At 41.1% G+C, this 24,699-nt stretch overlaps 3 protein-coding genes across 5 annotated transcripts in view; 1 reads left to right on the top strand and 2 right to left on the bottom strand.

The window, feature by feature from the left end:
• The window catches only part of pak1 (p21 protein (Cdc42/Rac)-activated kinase 1), a 44,344-nt gene extending 38,813 nt beyond the window's left edge, over window positions 1-5,531 (bottom strand). Inside the window, exon 1 of one of the 2 annotated variants that reach the window (XM_064302120.1) lies at window positions 5,405-5,531. The gene's annotated coding sequence lies outside the window, so the exon portion shown is untranslated. Of the gene's footprint in view, window positions 1-5,190; window positions 5,353-5,404 lie in introns of those variants that run through there. The other variant, XM_064302118.1, reaches the window with a different exon arrangement.
• A 2,807-nt stretch (window positions 5,532-8,338) lies between these two features.
• Window positions 8,339-11,392, top strand: aqp11 (aquaporin 11). The gene is made up of 3 exons (XM_064302575.1): window positions 8,339-9,152; window positions 9,517-9,633; window positions 9,875-11,392. The coding sequence occupies exons 1-3, from the start codon at window positions 8,558-8,560 to the stop codon at window positions 9,985-9,987; spliced, it is 825 nt and encodes a 274-aa protein (XP_064158645.1). The 5' UTR covers window positions 8,339-8,557; the 3' UTR covers window positions 9,988-11,392.
• A 2,888-nt stretch (window positions 11,393-14,280) lies between these two features.
• clns1a (chloride channel, nucleotide-sensitive, 1A) lies at window positions 14,281-24,594 on the bottom strand. 2 transcript variants are annotated; one of them, XM_064302178.1, is made up of 7 exons: window positions 24,140-24,593; window positions 23,187-23,323; window positions 21,249-21,380; window positions 18,833-18,943; window positions 16,152-16,325; window positions 14,953-15,019; window positions 14,281-14,595 (listed from the first exon to the last, which is right to left on the bottom strand). In XM_064302178.1, coding segments are annotated over exons 1-7 (741 nt in total). In that variant the 5' UTR covers window positions 24,259-24,593; the 3' UTR covers window positions 14,281-14,594. The 2 variants fall into 2 exon arrangements, with proteins under 2 accessions (XP_064158248.1, XP_064158247.1); XM_064302177.1 differs by lacking the exon at window positions 14,281-14,595 and having other exon boundaries at window positions 14,949-15,019; window positions 24,140-24,594.
• Window positions 24,595-24,699: the final 105 nt, after the last annotated feature.

Raw genomic sequence — 24,699 nt, 5'->3', positions numbered from 1 at the left:
GCAATTAAGATAACAGCAACAAATGCTATCTTTGTGTGAGTTGCTGCCTACTAAGCCATCCTCTGAACTTTTAAGCATTGAGGTGTTAAGTCCACAGGGTCTGTGTGGATTGCTACCTATTGCACACTGCGAGACATTTACGCAGAAAGCAAATGCAAATTAGGTCAAGGTGAACACTCTCCTGCACCTAAGTGCACCTCATTCTATGTGATGAAACAGTTCTGATAAATTCTGAATAACTACTGGTGGGTTAAGTGTACCAGACCTACAGAATGAGCACAGTACAGCATGCGCCTGCATACTTGAATGTAGTAGTTTCTGTAATAGTGTGTCACATATACAGCATCCACAAATCTGCTAATACAAGCAGAGGATACAGTTTCTCGACCTAAAAATGTAAGTCAAATTAAAAGCCAGGGATTTATGAAATAAGAGCAATAGGCCAATTTATTTTCAATTGGTCAGCACCTGCTGTAACACTGATAACGAGAGAGTAGCGCTGGCCTGGATCTGATTTGCTTGCTCTCGGTGTGCCTCCTCAGGCACACACCGACCAGCGCGCAGAATCACCCTGCAGGTCAGACGTGTAATCCTCCAATTAGGCGTCTGCAGGCGCTGCTGGATTACACAACCGCCCGTGTCATACGGCAAGCCCCGCCGAAGCGTGCGCTGTGAACTTAAACATGGCTAGAGGTGCCTACATGCCCCACAATCCCATCCGCTCTTAAATCAGAGATAACCGTCATTTCAAACCTCTTCACACTCAAGACTTCCTTAACAGTCGAACAAAAGCCCGTCTGACCACCTTCCATGGCCACAGAAGCACGCTGCTCCGGTGTGCTCCAGGACCTCAAGCGACAGCGGATGGGTGATCTTAAGAGAGACAGGGGTTCACTTTCAATTAAGAAGGTGGCTGGGAGTGGGGCCTCTCTCTTTTGTGGGGACGAGACCCCAATAAAACCATCTCAGATGGAAACAGAAGGAATATCTGAGAGAGTAAATTAGATTTTGTTTCTATGGGTGTGATGGGCATTTCAATCCACCGCATTGATAATATTATCATACACAAATACTATTTTTAATGCAAGGGAGTAGACCAGATTGTGTTTCTATAGGAAATTTCTTAGTTTTCTGTTGCCACCCACTTTTTTCCAAAATCTGATGTGTTAACACTAATTCTTCCATCCCCAGGGAGGTGGGGACTGCAGAGAAAGTTATTTATAGCTGATAGAATTATAGTTGCTTCACTGGCCACGCGGTCCAGCGTCCGCTCCACGGTTCAGGGTAGGACTGACGACGGGAGATTACACGGGACACGGCACACGCAACTGGAAGACGCAGGAGCTTGGGAAGCGAGGGTTATCTGGAGCACGTGCACGCACTTATTTCGTTCATTTAAAAAGGCACTGTGAATAAAGGGGAGATGCTGATGCAATCTGACACACGTTGCGTAATGCCAGCCATAAGCAAGAGACCATCCCACATCCCACTGTGGTTTCCAAACATTCTGTCATTTTGAGAAGAATGACAATTCTTCATCGGAAGCACCTTAAAAGAACTTAATAGAAATTACAAAAGGCACCTGGTTAGAGATAATTAAAGATGATTTTACTCCCTCCCCCCCCAATACATTCCCTCCCATCTTAGTCAAAATCATTTAAGTTCAATTCAAAATGTGCCTGTTGTCTCTCAATGCCTGTGTCTGTCCTTTAGACCACCAGATGGCCCGACAGTGTAAACCTGCGGTTTCCACTGGTTATTCAAGGAGCGCCAATATTTACAAAATACTGCACAATATTGTGCCCATATGCCATGACATCACACACACCCCTGTCTAGAAGCTGTGAGTAAGCAACACAGAACTGGCATGCTCCCTCACTCCTGTACAAAAGCACACATCACCGCACGTGGCAATGCAATACATACGCACCGGTGCCAATGCAGTCCGCTCCAACACCAGCAGCGTCTCAAACAACGAACAAGACCTGTCCGCACGTCATGGCATGGCAAAAAATTATAACGGGGCTTCCAACCGTGTTTAAAATCAACACTAAATGGCCCCTCTCAAAGATTTGACACTACAAACAACACAATCTCCTAGCTCTGTGAGGTATTAAAAAGCCAATGTGTTCCCTAATCACACCAAATGTTTTCAGTTCTATTTGTGAACAGTTGCATTTCTCAGCTGATGACAATCCAATAGACAAACCGTAAATGTCAATGTTTTGTAAGTTTTGGCGAAGAGAAAAATGACCGACCACATCTCTCTCTATTCTCTGCTCAGATGGTCTACAAGATGAAAAGGTCTCTGACACTCAGCCAAGTATACACCTGGAGAGTGGATCTTGTCCCCCTGTGCTGAGGTTCAGTGGAACTATAGCAGGAAAACTGTAACCATATGGTCAGTTATAGCTGTGGGACTGACCACACCTCTGATCAGCAGATCCCCCCCCCCCTCCCCCTCCCCCCCAACAATCCCTGGACTGTAGTATATCTCTTTTGAATGGCCCATTATGAAATTTTCAGTCACTCACATCACACGTACAGAGCGAAATGCCCATCACATCACACAGAGAGGGAAACAGAGAAACAGCTATCACATCACTCAAAGAGAGGTCAGCGCCAATAACATCACATATAGAGAGGGAAATACCTATCACATCACACACAGATAGGGGATGACCTATCATATCACATACAGAGAGGGAAACCCCGACCATACCACATACTGTACGGAGAGGGAAACAGCAATCGCACACATTGATCTTGGTAACGCACACACTGTGTATCACAGAACAGTAGTGTAACAGTCCATAACACTGAACTAATCAGAGACCCAATAAAGCACACAGGTTACGTCTCCTGGACCAGAGACAACCATGTTAACCGAGTGGGCATGAAATACCGGCATAACATTATATACTTTTGCCTTCACCAAGAAAACATCAACTGGCACACATCAGAGCACACAATGGGCAAACACATGCAATGGCACGATTAGACGGAAAGCTTTTTGCATAACAATGACTGGGTGGATTTGTCTAAGAGTCAAACTCAATGGAAAACCATCCAAAAAGTCAAAAGGGTCTGCTTATACTTCTGGGTAATCCTTCATTTCGTACCTAGCATACTACTTATTCTCACCACTGACAAGCACTTCGTGAAAACCAAAAGTATGACTGCTGGTGCCAGTGCAAAAGTGCTTATTCTGCATCTGACAACATAAAGTACCACAATGCTACAAAGGGTGTAATTAAATGGAAACTTCAGTCCAACTTCAAAAATTCTAAACCCTGGCAGTTGGAAATCAAATTTTAAAAATGGACACACCCAAATGTTAAAATCTGCATTTTTAGGGAGTTGAATTACTTCTTGGTTTCTTGAACCCTAATAGGCTACTTTCCTACACTAAGGTTTTGCTGACACTGCAGAAAAATATTTGATATATATATTCCCCCTGCATGGGGATAATGCATTTGATCTCCAAGGGCAACAATCTGTAACACGCAACATGTTGCTCTGGTAGAAATTTGTTTGATGGTGATTTTATTGGGCTCAGAGGTCATGGTACATCTACTTAACTGCACTCATAAAACTTAAAAGTTAAGGTATGATATGGTGAAACGTGCTTTACAAACAACAACCCCTATTCTTGTTCTAAAAATTTTCCATAATTGTGTGGTTGCCTATTACAATAGTACGACTTTGTTATCTTGATTATGATCGTTTCACAGCTGTCTACTTATGAAATTGACAGCCATTAGGCAACGATTCTCATTTGGACTACCATTTAAAAATACTGCCACATTTTGGTTCAATTAGATCCGTCAGCTTATTTTCTAATCAATTTGCTTCACAGTTTCAAGCTTCCTTCCTAGTTTATCTTTCCTGACCAGACAATGACGTGCCTACAATTTCAAAGTCAATAAAAAGCATCAGCTATCCCAACTAATATGATACGGACTACCACTTATTTATTGTGGATATCTTATAAAACAAAAATGTTTTGAATACCAAAAATAAATAAACAATAAAAACGTTTCAACTGTTAATAGTCTATTTACTTAGACCCCAACAACAGCATTCTATTTTGATGCAGGCTAGCTTATATTCTACACAGGCTGGCCTATATCGAAGAAAGCGGATCGCAATGAGTCCCATCTCAGCTCGTTGCTAGAGTGCAGTCACCCTTTGCTAAACAGAGATGGGGTTCCAGCCGAAACTCGAGACGTATACAACTAGCGAGGGGTTCCAGTAGCCTACTCCTTCCCTGGTGTAAATGCAAGATAGCTATTTAAGTGATCGCTGAACAGATCCACCACAAAAAAACAACTAAATACAGTAGAAGGCTACGACATATATAACCCACACATTTTGTCTTTATAATAAAGTCAAGAAAATCTGCATCAATCACGAAAATAAGAGGCTAACTCCAAAAACTAAAGAATTTCGTAAACAATGGCACCAGAGTTAATTGAGGCACCATAGTGAGCCAGATTTAAGTAAACAGCATATTAAAATAATGATTAAATAAATATGAACTAAGCAGGCTATGAGTGAATAAAAAACGTTTTTTATAGCGTCAGGATCGTAAGGAAAACTGAAACCAGTTTCATTTAAATTCACAGCTATTTTGAGTTTATCTGTAGCCTAATGGAACAACATTCTATTTAATGTTCTAATTGGCATCCGTTTGTTCACTAGCTAGCATGCTTGCTTGTCTTGACAAAGGCACCAAGATGACAAACTGATCTATTCAAACATGTTTGTGATTTATATTCCGCGAAACGACCTATGCATAGACAGACAATGACAGTTTTTTTCTTATAATTCATGGAATGGACATAGCTGCAATTAGGCTATATTCACAGCCTATGCTTGGAAATATAATTCGGGGAATTTGCACGCTGAAATGGTGAGTTAAGTATTAAAAAGACATCACCCAGACAAAACTTGAAGACGGCAGAACCACATATGAATACATAAGGCTATCTCTCCCAAAGCCTACTGTTTCAGTGTTGCACTGCCTACTCGCATAGCATGGGCACGCTCGCCTTTCTCACACAGACCGTTGCATACAGCACTTACACCAGCTTTCTCGCAAACGCTTCAAAAGGATAGACAGCACACGCAGCTACCGGTCTTCAAATGGCAACATGAAAATTAGCAGTCTCACGTTCAAGCACTCACCTCTTGTTGTTCTGATGCAGAAATCTCCAGTCCTATTCCCACTCTTGCTCACTCATGCACACGACATACGTACTGCTGCCTTACCGAACCCTCTTTTCTTCCTTACAAACTTGTCTGTCTCCGGCTATTGTCAGGCACATACGAAACTGCTACATAGCAACGCCCGCCCACCAAGCATTCTGCCAATATGTAAGTGGTCACTCCCAAAATCTACCTTTCAGCAATTGCTTTCGTTCGCAGTCTGTCTTGCATGGAAGGCGGACACTGCACCAGCAAAGGCGGACCCCGTTGAGGCAGATTCAATGTTGCCACTCAGTTCTGTATGGAGACATGGCCGGCAGATGGTGACGTTATCTAAGCTACGTCATTTTTATAGAGCATATTTGAGAGTGGTAAAATGACGTAACCTTAATCGAGCCGACAGGTCTATTTTTTTATAACATCCTTCCATTCAGAGTTGTATCTTGGGAATTTATGTATTTTTAAATAGATTTGCAGCTCAAAATACACACACTAAGCGTAATGAGCTTAATTAAAATATAAGAACAAAGAAAAAACTAAGAATTAATAATAAATGTTTAATATTACAATAAAATGCCATTTAGATGCAGGTTTAGGAAATATCCACAACCACATTTAGTGTTATGAAGCAACTTCTCATTTGTTGAAGAAGTGGTTTTTGACAGGTTGCTTCTCTCCTTTTTAATGTAACCTGATCACATCCTTTCTGGAAGTGACTAAAGTGGCTTGGGATTTATGGTAAGTGCTACACTGACATCTGCAGGGCTATTTAGGTTTTGTTACAAGCAGAGCAGTCTCTCTTTAAAAAAACTGTGTCCCCGAGTAAAAATGTACCATCCTGTGCCGTCCAACCATATATGGAAATATCATGATTTTTACATACAAAATGCTTTACTTATCCTTTTACAAGTGATATCCATAAGGCTATAATGGTTGAAAAACATGGTCGTTGAGTAAATTAATGTACTCTAACTTGATAACATCAAGGTGAAGACTCAAAGGACACAAACAGGTGTGTTTAGTTGAATGATATACTATAGTTCATTATGATTTCTAATGTAGTTTATATATTTAGGGAATTGTGCTTGATTCTTAATGATTTTTTATTTATTTTTTATTTTATTTTTTACATTTAAGCAGTCAACATACATAAACTAGCCAAAAGTTTAGAAAAATGAAAATACAAAATTTTATCTTATGTACTAAACTCGTATTATCAATAAGTGCATACTAACCTACTGGCAAAATAAGACTACCAATAGCATACAATTATTGATTTCAAAATGAAAGTTTACAACAAACAACCTGTGCCACTCTGCAGAACCAAGCAATCGCTGTTCTGAAGCAATAACATTCACTGTTTCACAGTTTATTTTATGCAGATACATCCTGTGATTTTAATCTTATCATCTGAAGTGTACGGTCTTTCAAAATGTATGTGACACATCAGCAGAAAATTATTATTGCAAAGTACCAGAAATCCAGTTTGGACGCCATTAGAAATAATCCAATAGTAATTATACGTAAATGTAGTAATTATACATAAAATAATTATCTGAATGTCTAAAATGCCAAAACAATTTTCAGCACCTTTTCTGCTACTGTATATTACAATAAAACAACCACATTTTTGTACAAGCTATGGAATTATGTTAATTTATACTGAATTTCTGAAAATGATATGCATAGCATTGCAATTAATTACAAAGTAGAACATTATCATTGTTAATACAAATAAGAGTAAAGCCAGGTTTATCAGGAAATAATGCCTATTGAGGCTAAGGCTATTAGGTTACCCAAATACCTACTTGCTGCAGAGTGAAATCACGTTGGGTCAATCCTGGGGGATAGGCACAGGATGGCTCTTGCACTAAGATGTTGCCAGACAGATCTATCTATTTGCTTCCTGGCAATTCATTCTGTCCCCTGTGAGGGACATGAGTATCTGGGCTTAATCTCAAGAACCATACACTCAACTATGCTGAAAGCTACACCACAACGGACATTCAATTAAAACAAATAATATTTTAAAAAATAGTTTCGCTGCAACATGTTTTTGTCATCAAAATGCCTGTATTATGTCAATGAATTTAAATACTTACTGCTTTTTCTGCCAAGTCTCAGGAGGATATGATAATTGACAGCGTCCCTCAAAAGCCAGGATCAATGCCACAAGGGCATGAACAGTCACAATATTGAAATTGGTGGCCTTCAAAACTGGTGGTGGATTGGATTAATAAAGGAGAAGAAGGAGATGAACCATAAGAAGAAATTATTTTTTTATCTTAGTATGTTCACTTAATGTGCACTGTCCCTGTAAAAATAAACTGACTAAAGTAAAGTTTTGTATTATGGTATTCCCACTGGTGTGCTTTATAGAATAGTGGATCATGCACATGTGGTGCAAAGGTTTAAGAAAGGAGCCATGCATACAGTATGACCAAAAATTTCAGTAGTCTGTTGTTGCTGTAGTTTTCTGCTTGGTGAGATCATATTTACACCAAGCCTTTACATTACAGTACATTACAGGCTTTTAGCAGACGCTCTTATCCAGAGCGACTTACAAACGTTTACATACCATTTACATTGCATCCATTTATACGGCTGGATATATACGGAAGCAATGCAGGTTAAGTACCTTGCTACATTGCAACGCCACTTGTAAGAACCAAGAACTTGCACTCTCATTATATATGGCAGTGTCTGCAACCTGACTGGATGGCAAACCTGCTAACTTGGTTCGAGCTGAACTTTTCAATGTAAATTTAATAATCTGTAAATTGTCCTGGATAAAGGAATTCTTACAAACAAAAAAAAAAAAAAAACCATAATACAACTAATAAATAAACAATATTATTATATTAATCTCATTTTACTGTCTGTCAAGTTGACACATTTTGAGTTTTTTTTGAGTCCAGTCATTAATGGTGTATTGAAATTTTAGGGGTTAACAAATAAGCAAAATGAGCCTAATTTTGTATTCGTCGCTACTGTTGCCCAATTAAGTTTATAGTATAGAATATGCCACTAAAATACAGATACAGTGTGTTCTGATGTGTATTCTGCGCCCTCCACTGGTTCTCCTAAATAACACACTTCATTTGAAATAGCCTACTGTAGAAAGTCGAGCTGCATGCAGAAAGCTAGTGCAGCAGCCTAGCGACTTCCGTGTCCTCTGAGATCACGCCGGTAGTAGTGTTAGCAGCTGAAGGGTTGAACCATATACCGTATGAAGGGGTTGAACGCACACAACAGTAGCGGATGGTACGGCAGTTGGCTCCGTAGGCTACTATAAAGTTGTTTAACTTTAGATTTCTGGAAAAGAACGGGTGGGATTTTCATCGCAATGGCCGACATCACAGTTTCTCTATTCCTGCTGGCACTTTTCGTGCTTATCAGTGAAGTTACAAGGAAGATCGCCACGAAGCTTCTCGTCAAAACGGATTACGGTGTTTATGTGGTGGAAACAATCTCGACCTTTCAGCTCTGTGCCTGCACCCATGAGCTGAAACTCCTAGGCGAGGTGGGCAGAATCGAGCCGCAGATCGGATTGACTCTCACGTACCTTATTTCTGTTATTCACGCATTGACATTCCACGGAGCAATTGGTAACCCTTCTAGTGCCATCGAGCACTTTTACTGCAGGCGCCTCACCGGCAAGTGTGTCCTTGCACGGATCGCCTGTCAATTTGTCGGTGCTGTTTTGGCCCGTACGATGGTACCTTACGTATGGGCTCTAGGATTCTCTGATTTGCACATGAGGCACAAACTGTTCGGATTCAAATGCATAAATCCAATTAACGCAACGCTACCCAAAGGAGCTGCAGTGGAGCTATCTTGCGCCTTTGTAGTACAAACCGCAGTTACACATATGTACCATGTAGACGAAAAATACCGTGCACATGCCGTAGCAGCAGTCATCACCGCCTTGGTCTATGCAGGTTTGTCCTCTTATTGTAATATTTTCTACTGCCTAGCAAACATCAAACGTTTATGTAGTCAAACGTACAGTTTTAACGCATAACATTGGGCAACGCCAGCTTTGCACATGTGGAATGCAGCCTATTTAACTTAAAATAAAATACATTGCTTTCTAGCTACAGAAGACCGAGGGCTCGTTAACTTAAAAGTCCATGGCTGCTACTTGTATCATAATTGGTATTATTTGCTCATGGATATATCTTAAAGGTGAATAACCTGTTCCAGAATAATCGGTCTCTAATCACTGTCTGTTTGATTATATTATTTGTAAAGTATTACAACTGGCCTTCTTCTCATGCGGGAGATCTGTTGGCACTATTCCAGGAGGAAGTGTTACTGGAGCAGTGTTCAATCCGGCTCTGGCATACTCGACCCAGTTTTCCTGCAGTGGCCACACGTTCGCGGAATATTCATTTGTCTACTGGCTGGGTCCAGTTTTGGGTAAGACGCGCGGCACTTTAGACCACTTTTTGCTAAACACTTTACAGGACATAGGCTGTTAAACAAGATAGGCAAGATGTTATTTAACTAATTGTTGCGTGCATCCTGGTGACGTCCAAGTCAGTGACATCATTACAGTACTGAGGTTCACGCAAAAATGCTCGGTGTTACTTTGGTGTGTTTGTTGTGAACTACAGGATAGTGTTTAATTGATGTTTTTTCCCCCCGTTTCTCTCTGCAGGTGTGGCCACTTCATTGTTGCTCTTTGACAAAATTATTCCAATTTTATCAGGGAAAAGCTCTTACCAAAATAACCTGAATGTTCCTTACTTTGAGACTAAAAAGCTTATATAAACGCAGCTGGATTTTGGGGGTCGGATACAAAGTAACCCCAGAGTAGTCTTGTCATTACTGCAACACTATTTAACCTGTCTGTAACAGTGGTAGCTTCCGTAACATTTCATAAACAAGTTATTATAACATTTTATGTATATATACAGGATATTGTATAACATAAGAATGAGGATTCAGTGATGCGTTGACATCTTTGCCACAACACAGACTAGGAGATGTGTTAAACAGGACTAAGGCTGAACATCTACTTACTGATTCTAGGATTTGGATTCTGGGGGAAAAACTTGTCCCTAGGCTAAATTTACAAGGAGCTCCACTAATAATAATAATAATAATAATAATAATAACATCCTTAGTTTTCTATAGTTTTTCCAGTGAAAATATTTCAAGTAGTGTTTGAAAAAAGAATGATGGTAATTTACCTCAAGCAGACTCACATGTAAATTCTCTGAACAGATTTAGCATCTCTTGTTTGGGGTGTAATATTAATTTCATATGTACATTCAACTTTAAAATGCAATGGAATACCGTCAATTACCTCATGAGGAGCCAAGGAGTAGTGTGATATCCATGAATATTCCCCAATTACAGTAATGGCTGGTAAGGAGGACCATGGATTAACAAAGCAGCAACATAGAATGTAACTGTAAATCCAGTAGGTAGTATATAAGTATATCTCAGTTTTTTTGATAATGTTACAAGTTTAGCACATTCTGAAAGCACAGTTGAATGTTTTTGTATGTGTGGACAAAAACAAAAAACAGTACATGGGATGTTCTGGGATGTTCTCTCACTGTTGACCGTGTGACAGTGAGCTCCCTGATGGTCATCAAAGCCTGTGCACAACTCTTAAACCACACATACCTTCTCTACATTTGTGTTTTCCATTTTATGTCTTGATGAAAAGCACATTGTGAGAATGAAGATTCTTCAAAGACTTAGTCATTATCTTTTGTATTTATGATGTTACTTGGATTTTTTCCTCTCAAATACTTGTTTACTTACTTATCTTAGCAGAGAAAGTTTTTAACTGTTTAACATTCCAAAACAGTCTTTTACATTTTAATGCACATTTGTATGATAAAGAATGTGACCTGAAACACAGATTTGGTATGAATGTTGAGAACTAAATGACTTGGAAGCAATTAGTGCCTTTGGAACGAGGGGACTCAATAAGTGATTGACTTGGCTTGACAGGGGGTGCTGTTCAGTGCTAAAATGGTGAAGGTCAGTGACTAAAGCTAAAAGCAAAACTTTTACTATTATTACTTCAAAATAATATGCTAGCTAATGTGTGTGTAGACATTCACACACAAGTGTTACAGTACCTCTTAATGAAATGTTTGTCATCATCTGTTTTTATGTTGCAAATATTTCTGATAATAAAAAAGTCTCTGGACTGAGAGTAGTGAGTAGATTGCTCATTGAAATACTATGTAGAATAGCATCCATATGGCCAAGTAAAGCTGGTTCATCTTCATCCAAAGCTTTTCCTGCAGGATGACTAAAAATGTTGAGAAAGGGTAATGTTGAAGGCAACCAAACGGACAGGATGTATAACACAAAATCAGTAAACTACAACTGTGATGAAAACGTCATGAGCCATATGTGCAAGAGGGAGATTGATAGCTTCCAGTGTGCCAATGGTGATTGTACAGTCTACGATACCAAGAGAATTTTGATCACATGAAAGGGATGTAATACAGATAATGTGTAAATACAATCCACATTTTGTCAGTACCAGAGAGCTAAACAAAATCAATGTTTACTAGTAGTAACAAATGCGTAGTGGCCTCATTTGATGTGAAAATATGGGAGGAGGGATTAACACACATTCTCCAATACCTACAGTGTGGCATGTAAGTACATGCAGTCTTTTCTGAGTAACTGACAATCGTATTGACGTTACATCATTGCTTTCTTCTCGGCCATGACTCAGATGTTTTTAAGAAGTGCAAATCTGGCACTTTGGCAAGTGGTTACCATCCAAACAGGTTACCATCCTGTTTGGTAAAATGTGCTTTTGCAAATTCTTATGAGTAAGCCAGATTTGGCAAGAGAGTAAATAAAAAGGGTTGAATTAGAAAAGGGAAATGGCAATAACAGAGTGGCAGTTCTGAATTTCAATATTTAGTCCAGCCCTGGAACTGAATTATAACTAGTAGCAAGGACCTTAAGAAAACAACAGATAACAAATGCTCCTGTTCATTCCATCCAGTATCGGTTGCCTGCACCAAGAGAGACTGGACCCACTTTAATGCGTGCACAGTACACGTGTATTTTTGGATTTTCACGAACAACCTTGAAGGCTCTGTGGTCAGAGCAAAGAGGGTGTGTTCTTAGTTCGACAGTCATCTGAAGCTATACAGCCATGACATTCCAAGGGTTAAACATTCTCCCCTCCCCTAGCCCACTTGAGCCAGCACAGGGTCAATCTTGGCTGCCTACAGTAAGTATATTTCTTTAGTGTCATCTTTTCTCTTTCCCAGCACATTAACAAAAACATTATTAAAGGTGTGTACAATTTCTGAAATGTGGCTGTAATGTCAGTGTTTGGGTATAAGAAAGAGAATGTGATCTCAAACATCCCTGGTCCATTAAACAAATATAGTGTATATGGTACAACCCAAATAGAGATGATCACATTAAGCTATGGCAGTTTTCTCTGCCTGTGAAAACAAATGACACCACTGACATAATTCAGTCTCTTATGGTCCAATAACAAGAACTAGATTGACCACTAAAAATCAAACTTACTTGGACTAGGGATAAAAATGTTGCATAAGCAGTCCTCCATTTATTATAAAAATGGTGTCATTCAGGGGCTGCTTTGATTCAAACCCTGAAACCTTGCACCATTTCTACCTCACTTCCCCTTGACCTTCACTTTCCTTCCTGTTTCTTCCCCCGCCCCCAACCCAGTCTTCCCTCTCTGCCAGGGGTCCTGAAATCATCCTGCCAGGAAGCAATGTTACACATGCTTTATCCCTCCAGCATGCTCCTGTTTCCCAATCCTCCAATCCCCCCCTCCCCCCCCAGTCAGATGACATGGCGGGGAATGGAGACAGAGGTCTTTTATAGGAATGGTGGTAGGGATTATGAGTGATTAAACATGCACTCAGCTGTGAAGGGAGAGAGCAGCAATGAGATTCACAGCAAACAACCCCCAGCCTGCACCCCCAAAAAACCCACACAGTACCACTGGAAGCCAGACCCCAAACTCCCCTATCTGGTGGTTACAGCTAGTATACCACTGTTCAACTACACATTGTATCGCATGAATGGCAGCCACCCAGATGTTCAGGGGGAAAATGAACAGCAATATAAAATAAACCATTGCAGTTCAACTGGCTCAAGTCAGAGCACAAGCACAATCAATCTGGTGATAACATTTCACCAACAGAACATGCTTTATGCTGGTTAGCTCATTGTTAATTTAGATGGACTAAAGAAACTTTTAAAGCATATGTATTTTCCCTGAGTTAATCTGAAAAGGCTTAGATCTTCCTTACCTACACACCTGACATACCAAACTGATCAGCGCCCATGCAACAGAAGAGAAGGCTCTCTGCTTCCTCTTAATAAAGACAATGCATCAAAGCTAAATGGGAAAAAAGGCTATTGCGTATCACACTATACCGTGCCACTTCATAACTAAAAATAGTAGACTTCCTACTCAACACAGAGACTGCCTCCACGAAGCAATGTTTTCAAGTCTATTTGAAGCCCCAACCAATTTAAATGTTGGCGTTGAAATTGGTTTCATGAGTAACGATAGTCAGCTTAGTGTTTTATAAACACATGCAGTAGGAAAAAAAACACCTACACACAGTTTGGCCCCAATAGGAAAAGGAACAAAGCCAATTGAATTCAACTTAGATTAAGGACATGAAAAGGACGTACATTTTAACCCTACAAATGACAAAAAAGATCCATTAGATAGTATAATTTTAAGGGGAAATGGGAAAATGACATTTTTACTTATTCAATATTCAAATAATTTGAATCTTATTTACGCTTACAATTTTGGCATTTTGCAGATGCTGTTATCCAGCTCAACTTACAAAACTTAAATTGTTTTTGCATACTATCCATTTATACAGCTGGATTTTAACTAAAGAAATTCAAGTTAAGCCCCTGGAATACAACAGTATACCTCACCTCTGGGATATGTGATTTTATCTATGCAGCCCTGTAGCTGACACAGACTTGCATAATGCATCCATAAATTCAACAGATTTAACCTAAGTACACACACAGTACTTCACCTCCACCCAGAAAAGCAAAGTGACATAATACAAAAACTATTTTATTGAAGAGTTTGCATACAAAGACATATCACTGAGGGGGAAAAAGGTTTGTCCAATAGACCATAAAAAAACTGACATCAAAATGTAATATTAATTACTCCAATAAGCACAATATGACAAAGGGCCTTGCTGTCCATTAGCCCAAACAGAACAATCAGCTGGTGATAGTTCAATGCATTCTAAACAGGGAAGGTTCTGGGGTCAAGTGCCTTGGCTGAGATCTGAGGGAGAATCCACTGCCAATCTGTCCATCCTGCTATAACCGCTTTCAACTGCTGAAGACTCCACTCTACACCATCTGCAAGAGATGACCAAACCCACACAACAGCATTGTGACTACAGAGCTGGACGGCACTCAAAACTATACAATACATACGTCCAACTTGATTTGAATTCTAAATGTGACTGATTGTCAACCTGGTTCTTTGAAATCCCCACCCCCCTTCCTGAACCACTAGAAAATGCCTCAATGTCTCTGGTAGGGGCACTACATACCAGGTCTGAAAGTATGAGAGTGGTACTGTGTTAGATCCAGTGGATATGAAGCTGTAGGGATGGGTTTGAGAAAGTGTGCACGCATAAATTCTGAAAAAGGGCCTCCACTAAGCAAAGAAAGAAGAGTGTGAAAAGGGGCAGGTGGGAGAGGCGTTCTCACCAGTGCTCCACATCAGCATCCTCAAACTGTCCAGCCACCGTCGATTCAGAGTCCACCTCCATTCCATCTGTGGCCAGGCCAAGAAAGCACAAGCAAGGCGGTCAAAAGGCAGAACCTCCAACAGAGGACTGGATTTCAGGCTTTGCGCAGATATGACTGGAACATCGGGGTGGAACACTTGACACTAAAGCGCACTTGTAAATAGAAAATTCTCTGAAAGTCACGTCTGTGCAATCACGTACACTGCAATGCTACCCCAGCATTTCAGTAACTCTATACCATTTTCACACTGGCTGAAAAGCTGCCAACGCTGTCATGAACCCTTTACACTGCTGCCCAGAGCAAGGCTTGCGACCAGTTTACACTATCTAACCAATGAGGTGTTGGTCTCAGTCATCATTTTCATTCTTATAAAAGATTATATTCAACTTGTGAGAAAATGATAGTATATATAGCATTACATTTGAAATGGAAATGTATGTAATACACAAGCAATTTCATAGGAGAAAAACAAAATCATGCTCTTGCAGAGGATAACGGATAAATAATGCACAAAATAAATTCAATAAATGATTAAATGTAATAGGTTCAATAACCATTGCATGAACATGAACTCTCTCATTCAGTACTTGCAGGGTTGGTTCATTTTTTCCACTGAGTCCAAGCTGAAGGGTTAGGGGAAATTTAGGCCAGCATATCCCTCCCAGCGTTTCTTCAGCACCTATGTGGGAACTATGTGGTTTCCACTGACCTTGGCTCAAATGGAAATACTCTCAATGGCCAATTCCACCATCCCACAGAGATCAGATGCAGCATATATAGTACCGCCTGAAGCCAAAGACTCACATGAGTGCATTTAATGGGGGGAAGAGATGTTAAAGCAATGCCCTACCTCACTGTGGCAATTAACCATCCAAAGGTTTACTGTTCCAAAGGTCATGAGGCTCCATGGTGTCTGAGCCAATTTCACAATCTGGTTTCCAAATATCACTATCGACTCACTCCCCAGCATGGCTGGCTGGCTGACTAAATCTATTTCTCTTCACCTCAGCTGACATGTGGTGATCTTTCAGGCACAAAATAGTTGCCGTGCATAACCCAGGTTAATGCCACAAGGCTGTACCCTAGCTGTAAACCCCAAAGGTGTCCCTGAAAGGTGCAGCGCGGATGTGACACGTCGTGTTTATTCTCGGACCTACCTTCGAATTCTGCGGAGGCCTCGTCCGTCCGGACCCCGGCCATGTGGTACTGCTGCGCTACGGACTGGGCGAGCATGCCCTCCAGCCGGTTCAGCGTGGCCTGGCCCTCCACCGTCAGGTGGGACAGGCCCTCCTCGTAGGTGTAGAAGGTGGGGACGTCCCCGTGGTTTTGTTCTGCGGAAGGAGAGGCGGAGTGAGATGGGGGAAGGTCGTTGGGAAGGTCATACTGTTTAGCGCAAGGTTGTTCATCTGGAAAAAAATGATGGCCAAGGATTTGCAGCGATGCTGACAAGGGACCGTCAGGATACGGGTTGCTGAAGGCATTCTTATTTTAGCGCTCGTCTTCCACACAGGGCTGCGTTTATTTCCCCATTTGAGCTAAACCCAGCGTCGATGAAGGCGCGGTGGAACTTCTAAGACATTTCAAATCCCAGTTTAATTGTGTGAGTTCAGAGTGGGCTGTGTAAGGTGCACTTTTGAGTGTTCCTGGACTTTCACCATTGCTGAAGACTGGTGAAGCCACAACTGCACAAGAAGTTAAAAGAGACAAACAGCAACTGGAAGACCAGGCCATGGACGATACCAGGTGAAGGGGTCAACAGGGCAGGACAAGTCTGGACACTGACGAAAATAAACCACTCTCCAATGCATCGACAGTGCCACAGCACAAGAAATGTATATGAATGTAGAACTGAAAGTGAAAGAGGCAGTGATGTACAGGAATAAATGTAGGAATGTGGTTGGACGTAGGGTTTATCAAAAATGGGGTTTACCTACATGAGTGTCTTGATCACAGAGGGATCATTACCTTAGAAATCCATAGAGAAGTATCTTGGAAGATAGTTCCGATCATAAGATCACGCGCAGTCACACAAAGTATCCTATTTCTATCAATAGATCACAAAGGAGTACACACTGCGGTTTCTCTGTTCTTAGAGGAGAAGGGGTTTTGGTGCCTATTCCTGTCCAGATGTGAGCAAACAAACTCCTCTGCTGAGGTCACTCCACTGGCTACCAGTCGCTGCCAGGATCAAGTTCAAAGTCCTGATCCTTGCCTACACTGCAACCAACAGGACGGCCCCTGTCTACTTTCAGGACATGATTCAATTCTATACGCCTGCTCGACCACTCTGCTCTGCAGCAGCAGGGTGCCTTGCACACCATCCCATCCGAGTAAAGGGTTCTCGCTCATCACAATCACAGACCGTGGGTATGAAAGGCTTGTATTTAAGGGAATCTCAAAGAAGCATTCGGGGAGACACTGCTTAACAGTTCTCCTGGTACCATAGTCATTTACATACAAAATCATTTGGTTATGTACTTTGTCAGTGAACATGTTCATGTTATTTGCTGTAGCAAGCACGTGATCCTGTGTTCAGCTATAGCTAAGGCGATCATATTTTCTGTCATTATCGTAACTGGTGATTATGCTTATTAATAAATCCTCATATTTCCATCCCATCAGCATCTTCCTTCCCAACCATTTTGCAGCCTCATGAATACTTTTTCACTGTTATAAGAACCCACTAAGGGCTGGTGTATACAATCTGTGGTGCAGTGTCCCAGGCACAGGGAGATGCGTTCTTGAGCCTCTGAGTTAAGGTCACGGCTCCCCACCCGAGGCTGGGTGCAAGCCTCAGGATTAAATTCCTGAAAAGCAGGTTTCATGTCCTGAGGTCTCAAGACTGAGTTTCACTAAAATAGATTCCAGATCTCGAGGAAGCCCTAAATGCCAAGTAAGATGACAAGTCTCGAGATTGAGTTTCTAATGAATTCCTAGTCTTAAAGGAACCTCTGAGTGCCATGATAGATAACATGTTTCAGGATATGAGTTACTAAAAACAGATTCCTAGTCCTAAAGGAACCTCTGAGTATTGAGTTTTGAGTAACAAGTTTCAAGATATGAGATTCTGCAAACAAGACCACGTCAAAACCTAGTATATGGCTGGACCTAACACACGTGATCCGACCGACCAATAGTGTAACTTCATAACTCGGCCGACCAATGGTGTAACTTCATCACTCACTCAGTCACTCACTCAGTAACAGACATTCGCGTTTGTAGGGCTGGCCCCACTGTTGCGGTCCACCGAAAATTAGATTCCTAGTCCTAAAGGAACCTCTGAGTACCAAGCCAGACATAAAACATAAGAATTACATTTTCTCTTACAGCTGCCTGAACCAAAACAGCTCAATTTCAGCATTTCACAGATTCAAATGCAATTCATCAATGTATGTGTGAAACACCACGACTTTCTGTTCTGTCTAAATAATGACAACCACATGTACTGTTATGCCAGCCCAAGCATTGTCCACTAATGAAAGTTTCAGGAAATTGGTCAAAGCTGCCTACATGAATCTAAGGCTAGGACAGGGATACTGGCCCTTGTGGCCAGTACTGATGGTTTTCATTCCTCCCCTCTACTCAGGAACTGAATTAATTCCGACAAACTAGGTGAGTGTAATCTCTGGCCAAACAGTGATATTATTGCACTATGGAACAACAGACAGATGGGAAAACAAGCAGTACTACTGACCTTGAGGGCCAGAAATGAGTATCCCTGGGTTAGGGGTAAGAGGTTGTAATCTTTCAGTGGATCCAGTTACACAATGTGCCAAAACAGAAACTGTTTAATATAGTAACTGTGTGTGTGCAAGTCAAACTGAGAGACAGCGCTCACCAGCTTCCTCCACATCGTACTCGTCGCCCTCAAAGTCGTCGTCAGAGTCTTCATCCTCTGGGTCGGGGTGCAGGGCCTGGCATTCGCACATGGCAGAGAACATGGGTTCCACTGTGGCAGGACACAGGCAGAGGGGGGCATTAAGAGCTGGACCGGCCAGTGACACTGACACACATGGGCACGCGTTTTTCTGCAGTCATAAAAAATGTATCGATAAATCTGTGATCAAATGCAGAAATAATCATCATATGTGGAAAGACTAATTCAGAGTTAGGAATTGATGTCTGACAATTTTGATATTGATGCCAGTTGTGTGCAATAAACGTACAAACTTTTCATATTCTTTATGAAACAGTACCATGATTAAATCGAAGTGTTCATCCATAATCCCCATTTTAAAGCATATCCCCCACGTGAATCACGTTCCTGGACGATGCGCTATCCTCTGTTGGTCTGGGGAGGGTGTAGACTACCACATGCCTCCTCCGATACATGTGGAGTCGCCAGCCGCTTCTTTTCACCTGACTGCGAGGAGTTTCACTGGAGAGCAAAGCGAGTAATCGCTGCTGCAGAGGTATATCACGCTTATCCCCTTACATGATCCCTCTCCCGACGTTTGGGGGCTTGAAACATCGCAGCCTAGGGCTGAACGGCAACCAGCAGAAACGGCCTTACCTCCTGGCTTTCGCCCGTCTAAGGCAACAATGAGGACTCATACCCTCACCGGCTTCCCACCCGCGAACACTGCCAATTGTGTTCGTCTGACCAAGCCGGAAGTAATATACACACCGGGCATCAAAGAAAAAACATCCGTCATGTACAATTACATGCATCTTGTGTCCAGATAATTCTCCAAACATTCAAAAAAGGAGACGAACAGTGACATAAAAAAAAAAAAAAAGAAGGCACAAGAGAACTGGTCTCGCTATACTGAGAACTTTCAGTGGAACTGTAGTGTAGCGTAGATGCTTCCAGAATTAGAACTGTGAACTTGCTTTTCCTGCTTTGCATAATGTGCATTTGAATAGGAGATCTTTGTTAATATTATTTTCACTCTGGTTCTGCCATCGGATACTCTCCTTGGCTACGGAAAACAAAGACATGCCATGGGTGCCTCACAAACATGAGAGGAAAGCGGTGTTCCTGTCATACAGGATATGTGTGTCAGAAGAGTGTGCCTAAAGGGAAATCAACACTAAATATCTTGGAGTGTTTTGACGTGACATGTTTTGCATGTACTTATGTGTGCACATGTATGAACGAATATGCAAACTGCAGTGAATGCTGCTATGCAGGTTGTGTGTGAAGCAGTAACTCACACATTCTTAATCTTACCGAGTGTTGTAAGTTTCAAGACTTTTTTTTATAAGTGTGATGGCTATACATCCGTCCAGCGGTCAGCACTCTACCCCAATTAACACAGTGCGAGTGAATTTTTCTTGTGTTGATTTCCGACAACCCCAACACTTGCTTGGATCTTATAACAATACACACAATTGCACAGAATAAACTAGAAGTCAGAATTTTTCATTTTTCATATATCCTTGACATATTGTTAATAAACTCATAGATACTGCAGGGTTGTGGAACACTTGGCTGTAACAACTACAGCACCTTCAACAGGCTTCCGTTCTACACCCATACATGTTTACTGAAACATTGAAACTAACTCCCCCTGGTGTCCAAAGTGCATATTTAATCAAAATATGCATTAAACCAGCAATTGTGTTCAAACTGTTTCACCATCAAGGAGTTGCAAAACAACAATCTCATTCAAGCATTTTACATAACATATTGGCTGCAGACCACCAGACTTAAAATGTAGAAATTCTGAAAGACTGAATTACTGTGCCCATATCTGATTTTCCTCCACTGAAGATATGTAAAGAAATTTCTTTGGATGGTGTCTCTCCTTTAGGTTTTACATTTTGCAATGTGTAAGTTGTGTGTGACTATGATAGTGCAAAAGGTGCATCATATAAATATACATACAAGATAATTCCCATTTGGACACACATTTCACACCAACACTCACTATATAGTTCATACTTATTCATAAGGATGGCAAAGAAATGTGTGTAAAGACTGGATCCAAACATTGCCTGATTTATGATGGAAAAACAATCCTTCAAAATCCTCATGTTCTCATTGAAAGCTGAAGTGAGAATGCATCAATGCTATAATAGTGCTGCAACATTGTGTTAGGTGGGTTTCCAGAGATGATTTGCAATAAAATGGCCATCTGCAATTACACTGGAAAATCAAAAAGACCTTCAATCTGAAACCTCATACTGTACAAGTGCTGAGACATACATATTAACCAATGAGGAACTGTCCTTACAAGAGGAGACAATTCTCCAAAGGTTTTGGATAATCTTTGCTTGGGATAACCACGGCTCACTTCCTTCAAACTCACATGCAGACTTATCGCTGGGCACAAAGCGAATCTCTGTGATCGGGCCCGAGTCGTCATCGCTGTTCTTGTCCTCTTCATCATCATCCTCATCTTCATTATCCTCATCGTCTTTCTCTTGCATTTCAGATTCCTCTGGAAAATAGCCAACATATTTTCTTTTGAATTTTTTTGTCCACACATTTAGCGTGTTACATGAACAAAAACACACAGATACGCACGTAAACAGCTCACAGAGAACTTCTTTGTGAAAGAGAGTTTTTGTTCCATTGCTTTTGTTGGTGCTTGACCAACCATTCCATAAATGAGGGCAGCCAGCAATGCAGAGCTGTGACAAGGGCCTGACAGTTTACACACTGCTTTTCTACAATCAAGAGGCTGCAAACAGCATTCCCTAGTCTAAGTACTGTGCATTCAAACGATAGGCATAAAATGGGAAAAAACTGCAGCCATAATAACAAAATACAGTGCAGACCTACACAAGCCAATGCTTCACAGATATGGGACTGATTTGTTTGGGACCCACAATGACCTCTCAGTCCAGCTCAGCCATTCTCTATGATACGATTACATTCATGTGGTTATAATAGCTGTTTGTACAGAACTGAACTGATGCCGTGCCTTTGGTTTATCAACAGAATGAGTACACTAATGTTCAAAGAAAGGCATGACGACTCAGTACAATGTGTGGCAGCATTGTCTCTCTGGGTTCAAAGCACTGGACTGAGGAACTGCAAACCAAAAGGGATGGCAGCCTTCTTATCCTTACATTAAATTCAGGACATACAGCTGCCTGCAAAAGGAATAAAATGCACCAAAATCAGACATCTGGATGCAAGTGCCTTCTTTGCATTACATTACACTGTGCACAGGCAAAGCACATACCCCTTTACCAAGGAAACTTAAACAGGTTTACACCCAGACATTTATACACCCAGACATTAACAGATAGTGCTCCACTTGTGATTCCAAGTAGAAACCTTGAGATTCTCAAACAACATAAACTGCACTGTAGTACTAAACAACTACTGTTTGATGCTAGAATTTAATGCCAGTAATTCAATGTTCTGCCTTTGCTCTCAAGATATAAGCTCCCGCAGCCACTAGCCACAGCACATAGCACAAAAGAGCACTCGAAGGAAAACAACACCTCCTGACCTGTTGTGATGCACCAGACAGGGTGAGGAATGGTTCTTCACCACTTCACAAAACCATTCAAACATGAACAAGTGGGAGAGACACAGATCTTAAATCAAAGTGGACCCTCAAATGCTTTAAGACTGGGGGGGGGGGGGGGTAACCCCAGCACAACTTTTTAAAGCACAATTGCTGAGGAGCTGTAACTTCTGGTCTGTCTGAATAGGCCCATCTGAGTAAAGAGAGCTGGCAGAAAGCCCCAAGTGAAACAATGTGTCTTTCTCAAGGTAAAATGCCCCTGAATAGCAGGGGAATGTACATGGAGATCAGACCCTGCTGAAGATAGGCAGTCACTCAAAGAAAATAAAGGTTTATTTGGCTCCTTCATGCTGGGAAACCTCCATCAGAGCCAGTAAACACAATGCAAGCAGACAACAGACCTTTAAGTTATATTTAAAATAACAGTTCAACAAGCAAGCTCGTGAAGAAAGAAAGCTTTGCTCAGAAAACATCATTTATGGAGATGCCCTATAGATGTGGTTACATAATATGCAAACGGTTCCAGAACCAATGGTCATATGTAGCCATTATTTCAGAACACTGGGATACGGTCGCTAAATGTATTTCTGAAAATATCTTGTATATGTGGAACGTAGGGACATACTGACAAGAATATCCTTGCAACCAATAATTTTTATTTACGCAATTACACAACACTGCCCTCTCCTGTCACTAAACCAACAACAAAAACAGTTAAAGAAGCTGCAGATTATATTCTGGGGAACATTACGTTTACATACTTACCGCTCAGTTTCGAGTTTACCATCACATACAGGTGCTCTTGTGGGTAGGCGCTCAGGTCTCTTGATATGGCATGGAGACTGATGGAAGGGTATTCGAGGGAAAACCCCATTCCAGAGCCATCGAACCATGATAAACGACTAGAAAATGAGACTTAACTTTAGTACTGTGCAGCACGTGAGCTATTATTTATATCAACACTAGCTAGTCTAGTAAACATGACACACCTGACGTTGCTATATAACGTTATGGACTCGCCACCAATTAAACATAAACTAGCAGAATCTCCACTAGGTTTAGTAATGTTTGCCATCTTATTTTAAATCAATGTCTAGCTAACCACTTAACCTGGTTTCTGTAACAGGCAAATTAACTAATGTACAGAGTCGTGAGACTGTATTCATGTGTGTGGACACAAATGTCAAAAAGTTCCATTGTTAGCTTTGGTACCAAAATACCAAAACTTAACTATGGGGGCCCTGATCTATAGTCTTTGATCTACACGGAAAAACCCACGCCTGACAACATTCTAGTTAGCTACACATCTATAAATTAGACATTGCAATACCTAGCTGGCGTTAAGTTAGCAACAAAACCGTAAGCTGTAGATTAGTTATCAGTTCGCCAAAGTCTATTTAAATTTTATAAACTGGACCAATGTGGGGTACTTTGTAAGCTAACTTAGCTAATGTCGGCGTGAGTAACATTAACCTTAGTAGGTTGCTTAAAACGTGACAAACGGCATGGCTTTTCTGACATCACCACTTTTGTTTTGGAGCGTAAGGTAGCTTGCGAATGTTAGTTAGCTATGTCGTTGAATTCGCAGTACTAGAAGTCACACTATACATAATCACTTTTTGATAATTTGCTGCGCATACTGACATAAGAATTAATGAACAATAGTTTAGCACATACATAAACGTTAGCAGGATTGCTAGCATCATGGGCATACTTACGTTTCTGCGACGTAGAGGGTGCCCGATCCAAGTCCCTTGCCGTCCAAGACTGCTGTGGTCTCGGCTTGTTCATGCCTAACGCCTTCGCTGGGAGGGGAGACATTCTTTAGCAACACCATCGTTGTGTCTTTACTAAACCAAACTAGCTGTATTCTCGAATAAGAACTGTCAATTGACGCTGACCTCGTTTTGTTCCACAAAGCCCGCTAATTTACTCCACGAGAATTGCACATATACGTCAGCACAGTTAAGTTAACGTTAAAGTGTGCAATGAACTAAAAAGATGTCGATTTGAAACCAATGGCAGCAAAAACGAGCTAGTTAGTTTGACAAATCTGTCAGAATTGTATTCTCCCTGCAACGCAACGTTTTTAATAAAATCCCCACTTTTACTTCAGAAATACGCACATATTTATATGCGGGCCATAACCTGACGGACTTGAAGGAGAGAATACGCTGAATCACATAACATCGCTTTCTAATTTTATCGCCATCTACAGTCGTGGACATAAAATTACAAGTTTCATCGAGCAGCACGCATAGAGCGTTGGCCTATATCT

The sequence above is a fragment of the Anguilla rostrata genome, chromosome 12 (genome assembly GCF_018555375.3).
Source record: "Anguilla rostrata isolate EN2019 chromosome 12, ASM1855537v3, whole genome shotgun sequence".
NCBI classification, from domain to species: Eukaryota; Metazoa; Chordata; class Actinopteri; order Anguilliformes; family Anguillidae; genus Anguilla; species Anguilla rostrata.
Note: the sequence above shows the minus strand (reverse complement) of the source record. Positions and strands in the feature narration are given on the sequence as shown.